This window comes from Ciona intestinalis, chromosome 3, assembly GCF_000224145.3.
Source record: "Ciona intestinalis chromosome 3, KH, whole genome shotgun sequence".
NCBI classification, from domain to species: Eukaryota; Metazoa; Chordata; class Ascidiacea; order Phlebobranchia; family Cionidae; genus Ciona; species Ciona intestinalis.
In genome coordinates, this window is record NC_020168.2 from 4183559 (window position 1) to 4190467 (window position 6909).

A 6909-nucleotide genomic window follows, 5' to 3' on the forward strand; every position below is an offset into this window, starting at 1 on the left:
GGTAAAAGCTATAAAATATTTTTAAAGTGCGTGTGTACTTTACAAAACGTCGTAAATTATTATTGGTCACATGCTGTATCAAATGACAGCGCAGTTTGGTAAACAACACCAATATAGTATAAATCCTGTAGGTAATAAAAATGGTTAGGCCTATTCCAAAATGTTCAACTCACAGTGATTTGCACATTTCACGGATTTACTGTTTAAACGCAATTCTCATACACATTATTTGTTTTATATACGAGGTGTTTTAACGACAATCACTATATAGTAGGGTGGGGGGGTGGTACACCTTTAGCTCGTAATATCCAAATATCTTGATCGTGTTTTAAACAATTAACAACGGTCTATAGAAGTTGTGAGAATATAGTTTTATAATTCTTTGAATGTTCTTTGTTTACTATCAAATGGGACAGGAAAAATGAAAACGTGTCCCATCTTCCCCCACTCCACTGCATATGTTCCCAGTCTACGATATTAAACCTCAAAATGTCGAACTAGAAAAGCTTGGCTACCGTTTTCGACAAAATCAATTAATGTGACAGTTATTATTACTAAGAATGTATGCAAATAGTTAAACCGGTGGTATAATGTCGTTAGATAATTGGTAAATGACGTTTTTACAACCTTTATGTTCCGTGAAAGGTATTCAATTGATAAATTGTAAGCGTTTAATTAATATGACTTGCGTAACCTTAAACTGGCAGATTTACAATAAATTAGGCAATTATTACACTGATGTGTACTTATGCCGGTAAGAAATATTAAACTTTAAACAATTAAAAACACAAAGATATTTTTTTACACTTAAAGTGATTTGCAACCCGTAACTTTTTGGTTGCTTGTAAAAAGAGGTTTATTGTTACGTGGGTATTAACTGTAATTTAGACACGAGTGTATTAGAGGATATACACCATTGTTATACGCAGCAGACATGTACGTGGATATTCACGGTCGCCAATTACTCGCCATGCTTACTGTCTAGTTATGAAATGTACAGTAGGGTGGGGGAAGATGGGACACTTTTTAGCTCTAGTTTCTCGTCCCATTTAGTAGTAAACGAAAAACATTCAAAGAATTCTAAAACTATATCCTCACGACTCCCATAGACCACCGTTAGTTGTTTTAAACACGATCAGGATACTTAGATATTATGTGTTAAAGGTGTGCCATCTTCCCCCACCCTACTATATGTATTTTAAACCCGAACACGAGTTTTTGTATAAGACAGGAAACCATCAGTGTTATAACTTCTTAAGTCAAGATAAATTAGTGACAAACATACATTCACATGCGGCGTATGCCTGATCACCCATATAGAGTTCGCCCCCGACCCAATATAGGCCAATCCATAAAGCAATATTTGCCCTTCTGCTTATGTTTACCAATGTTTAACGTATGATCTACAGCATGACGAGCACTTTTCAAGTAACGATGTAACGTTATTAATTAATGCCCCGTGCTAACCCAGGCATGCAACAGTATCAATGCAGCACTCAAAAAAAAATATTTTTTTTGAATTTACGTATAGTATTGCCAGCAATAGAAAAAGCACCAAATGGTATTATATATACAAATGCTTTTTTGAAGTAGTTATTTTAAATATATGTGAATCTTGGCGCTATTTTGCGGTATTTTTTTTTTGCAGTGAGGGCGATGCCCTATTTTTTTAATATTTGCATTATTCGAAACATGAATTATAGTATTTAAATATTGATTGTGAATTCGCCCATTTCTATCTGAGTAAGAATTCATGGTAACCTAGCGTCGGTAGGCTTGAAATTCGTTGAGAAGCAACCATTTAATTACTATGCCTATATTAAAAATAGCGCCGGTAATTAGATACAGTATAAGGTGGGAAAAGATTGGGCACCTTTTATTCTATTTTCCTGTCCTATTTAACAGTGAGCAAAGAACAATCAAAGAATTATTAAACCGTATTCTCACGACTCCCATCGAGACCGTTGTTAATTGCTTCAAAAAGACCCTATACTATATTTAATTGTCTTACATTGAGAAACTATGAAAAGTAGAGTTTTTTTAAAAAAAACTTAGAAATCTAGTTGAGATTTTACCCAACGATAAAAAAGATATTTTTGTCTTGTTTTGTAAAGGATCGGGATTTCATACAGAAAAGTTTTAACTTATATAGGCAACTAATTCAGCTAATTAGGCGTTTAAAAATAAGACGTTGGACGAACGCGTATCAAAATAAGTTACAGTTATAAAGTATTATGTTGGGGTGGGTTGGTCCACGTTTCCATTATCTTTCATCGCCCAATTTGGTAGTAAACAAAGAATATTTACAGAATTATAAAACCGTATCCTCACAACTCTAAACGGGTGTTGTTAATTGTATGAAACACGATTGGAAAAATAATATTTAAAACAGATCGAACGTTAAAACAGATCGAAAATATGGACCACTTATATTCTTGCCCCAGTCTACTATGGTAGGGTGGGGTAAGATGGGACACCTTTAGCACATAATATCTAAATATCCTGATCGTGTTTTAAACAATTACTAACGGTCAATGGGAGTCGTTGGTATATAGTTTCATAATTTCTTGAATGTTTTTTGTTTACTACTAAACGGGGCGAGAAAATAGAGTTGTCCCGTCTTCCCCACCCTACTGTACATATATTCACAAATACGTCTCTTTTATTACGGCATTCGAAATAAAAGTATAATTGCAACAACTCTTGTTACAACAGATTCTACCAATATGTTGCATGGTAAAGGTCGATCAAGAGGTTGTACAATTTGCCTGACAAGCACAGCGTTTGTATTTTTCTTCACTTTTTATGCCTTGTATCGCTACACCCTCATAAACGTCGATGACGTCATGTTAAAAAACATTGACTTCGATTATGACGATTACGGCATTGACGTCAGCGGGCTACGGAATTTTGATGACGTCACGAGGGAAAAAGAGTCCGAGATCGAAAAATGGGACCGAGAGATGAAAAAAGAAAAGGGCATTCGGATGGGATACGTCACAGATAACTGTGGTAAGTTAATAATGACTTGACAATGAGCACGAGTTGTGTGAATACACTTTGTTCGTCTATAATGGTGCGCATGTGGTGTATGAAAAGACTACGTCCATCTAGTTTCTAGTATATAATATATAGTACATTTTCATGTTATAACTTGACATTGCGCATGCGGTGTATGAATACATGAACACACTTCCCATGCGTTTGTTAGATGAAATATGCCCAAGTATTAACTCGACAATGAGCATGAGGTGTGTGGATACACTCGAAGCCAGTATCATACCTAAAGAATGCAAATACGGTGTACGAATATTACATCATGTATGGTATCGTACCATATAACCCGACAACAAGCACCAAGTATACGGACAGCATTACATATGGCGTATAAACGTATAATAGGACGAGAGGATTTTTTTAGTCTTTTTTCTAATCGCATTTTTGGTAGTTAACAAAGAACAGCATTCAAAGAATCATAAAACCGTAACCTCAGCATGACTCCCATAGACCGTTGTTAATTGTTTAAAAAAAATCAGTATATTTGAATATCATGTGCTAAATGGGTCCCATCTTAACCCACAGTTCTATATAACAACATTATAAACCATTCACTTTAACATCTAGATATCCCGACTCGAGTATTCGGAATTATTTACCTGACAAAGAACAATCGAGGTGGTTTGAAAGTTGTGGTTCAAGTTAATTATACAGCAGGTTTGTTTAAATATTAGTTGAGATTAAGTTTCAATTGCCTTCCTGTAATGATTACGTAAGATGAGGTGATATTGATGGACTTTAACCTATATATATATATATATATATATATATAATATATGTTGCGGAAATTACCATTAACATTTTTCAATCGTTTATATTGTTTGTACAGTTTAAACGTAATAATGGCGTTTTTTTGTTTCACATAAAAAATATAATTAAATTATAATTTTCGTATAAATTCTTGTATCACGTATCGTGAAAAATGCATACTAGGACGCCGGGAACATGATAATAAATCAAAACATGATAATAAATTTCACTAAAACCAACGAAATTTCCGTTATAATCACGACGGTAAATTGTAGGCAACTGGTTATTTGTCTAATGTCTTCGTCTTGAAAAGATACCACTAATCTCATCTGTATTATATACCTATTCGTAAATCGCCCCATTTTTTAATGAAAGCATGTGACTTATTTATCGTCGCGTGGTTATAACACAAGTTTTCCGTTTTATACACCTCGAGACCACTCACGAGTTACCACATATGTAAGTTTGTGGGTGATATTTCTATGGATTTTATTTCATATAATGCTTATAGCTGACAATTTAAACAACCCATAAGTGACCAGTGGATTATAGCAATTGCCATTAAGTCTGTTGCCCAAAGTTCAACACGCGTTGAACCATGTGGGCCTTAATTTTGCTGCTTTATCAATAAACAACTAATGAAATTCAATGAACAACTAATGAAATTCAATGAACAACTAATGAAATTCAGTAAACAACTAATGAAATGATTTACAGAACGACAAATCAACAAGGGTGAGGGAGAAGCTGTTATAATGGCAATGTTCGGTCGTGCAAAAGCTTTGAATCAAACTTTAGAACTTTGTTCAGTAGACGAAGAACTTACCGACTGCCCGATAAAGAAAGGTAAAATTATTACTTTTATTCAAAAATGTATAGTAGGATCGGAGAAGGCGGGACACATTTATTGCACAATATCCTAATGACCTGATCGTATTTTAGACAATTAAAAACGGTCCATGGAAGTCGTGAGGATACTGTATTACAGTTATTTGAATGTTCTTTGTTTACTACTAAATGGGTCGAGAAAATAGATTAATAGAATGAACAGCTTTCCCAGTATCCTCACGATTTCCATATAGACAGTTGTTAATTGTTTAAAATACGGTTAGGAAATTTGGATATTACGTACTAAAAGTGTCTCATCTTACCCCACGGTACTACAGCAAACTTGGATACCATGGTCATTTTTTATTTATCGTTCCAATTGGTATTGTAAATACAGAATATTTACAGAATAATATACACCGTATGCTTACGAATTTTAAAAACGTGATTAAAATATGGGATATTGTGTGCTATCGGTACGCACAGCCATGCATTATAACGTACACTTCTAGTAATGAATTGTACAAATTAAAGGGAGTCCGCTTCATGAAACCATAATAGCATATGACTTATAGGCATAGTGATAGGCGGTTGTGTTTGAATTTAAAAAGAAAGTTTTAAGCAAACGTAATTTATTGAACCTACAATATTACTTTAAAAGCTAATTTATCATTTATAGTTTTAATTAAAATTCCAATAAGCAAATATATGCGAAATGACATTTGAGGAATGAAAATTTATTTATTCACGTTGGTGGGAAACGAGAATATTTACTGTCACTAACTTTGATCAACGGGTCGTATTTAGTGTTGGTAAATGGTCTAATTAATACCGCAATAATTGTGCTTTTCTAGTGAAACGCTGATAAAACAGTTATTTAATGGAAAACGGTCGAAGTGGTGCCTATTTTTTTAAACCAGCAATACGTTAATATATCGCCGCTCAAACCATATTAAAACAACAAATTTATATGACTATGTGTGTACATTGAACTTTTCTTGTTCTATCATAGTATACTGATCTTACTTCAGTATACTATATGGTTCCATCATATACTTCCCAATGTATAAAAAGGGCTACGCTATACTTCGTTACTCATACACGGTAGGGTAGGGAAAGATGGGACAACCTTTCGTCCCATTTAGTAGTAAACAAAGAACATTCAAACAAATATGAAACTATATCCCAACGACTCCCATAGACTGTTGTTAATTGTTTAAAATGCGATCAGGGTATTTAGATATTATGTGCTAAAAGTGTTCTATCTTACCCCACAGTACTATACGGCAATAAAGATGACAACGTAGAAGTCATGTTATAACATATACAAGTCACTACAATAAGTCACTTTGTAACGTATAACCCATACGAAGATATATATGTTGGCATATTTACAAGGGTCAACGTATCGTATTAACCTCTCGCTCCTAGTCGCACAATATTATGAAACGAGGTCAAGCAAACATGACAGTATATGACACCAATACATGTTGGCACGTATATAGGCTCTTATAAATGTGTCACTCATTCAACCCAGCGTACCGGCAGTGCAACTTAGCTATAACACGGGTGGTCAGTTACATACATATACATGCCCCATATGTCCGCTTATTAGATTCCGAATATGCATCTTTGTGAATAGGGACTGTTGTTTTTTCTATATGGCCGACAATTTGGATAACACATGAGACACAGCGCTTTAAACATCGCGGGGTGCGGCAATGATTTAGGTTATCGTCACATCAGTAATGTTAAAGGGCAATTTAAGAAATAAAGAATTGCCAAATAAGATAAAAATATATATTTGTACTATTGCGTGTATAGTTTTTAAACAACGAAAATATCCACTATTATTTTAGATCTACCACAATATTGCAAAATACAACTGCTGTTTGCATTGCATGACGCTGTTTTACGTAATATGATGGACATAAAAGTAAGATGATGTTTTAATATTGAGACCATATTTTCCGCCTTCTGAAATATTAAAAAAATATAGCAGAAAGGAAAAATATGAGGGGTTTATTCTTTTTTTATAACACTCTACAAGTTATTACATCATTCTATACAATTTCGTATCTACTTATCCATATTTACACTAGGTAATATATAGTAGGGTGGGGAAAGATGGGACACCTGTTCATTCTATTTCCTTGACATTTAGTAGTAAACAAAGAAAATTCAAAGAATTATTAAACTATGCCTTCACAACTCCCTTAGACTGTAGTTAATTGTTTAAAACACGATCAGGATAATCAGACATTACGTGCTAAA

At 33.9% G+C, this 6909-nt stretch overlaps 1 protein-coding gene across 1 annotated transcript in view; it reads left to right on the forward strand.

The window, feature by feature from the left end:
- Window positions 1-2635: 2635 nt before the first annotated feature.
- Window positions 2636-6909, forward strand: part of LOC113474143 — a 5874-nt gene continuing 1600 nt past the window's right edge. The window contains exons 1-3 of the mRNA XM_026833949.1: window positions 2636-3012; window positions 3625-3714; window positions 4525-4653. Coding sequence (XP_026689750.1) covers window positions 2727-3012; window positions 3625-3714; window positions 4525-4653 — 505 coding nt within the window. The 5' untranslated portion in view covers window positions 2636-2726. The remainder of the gene's footprint in view (window positions 3013-3624; window positions 3715-4524; window positions 4654-6909) is intronic.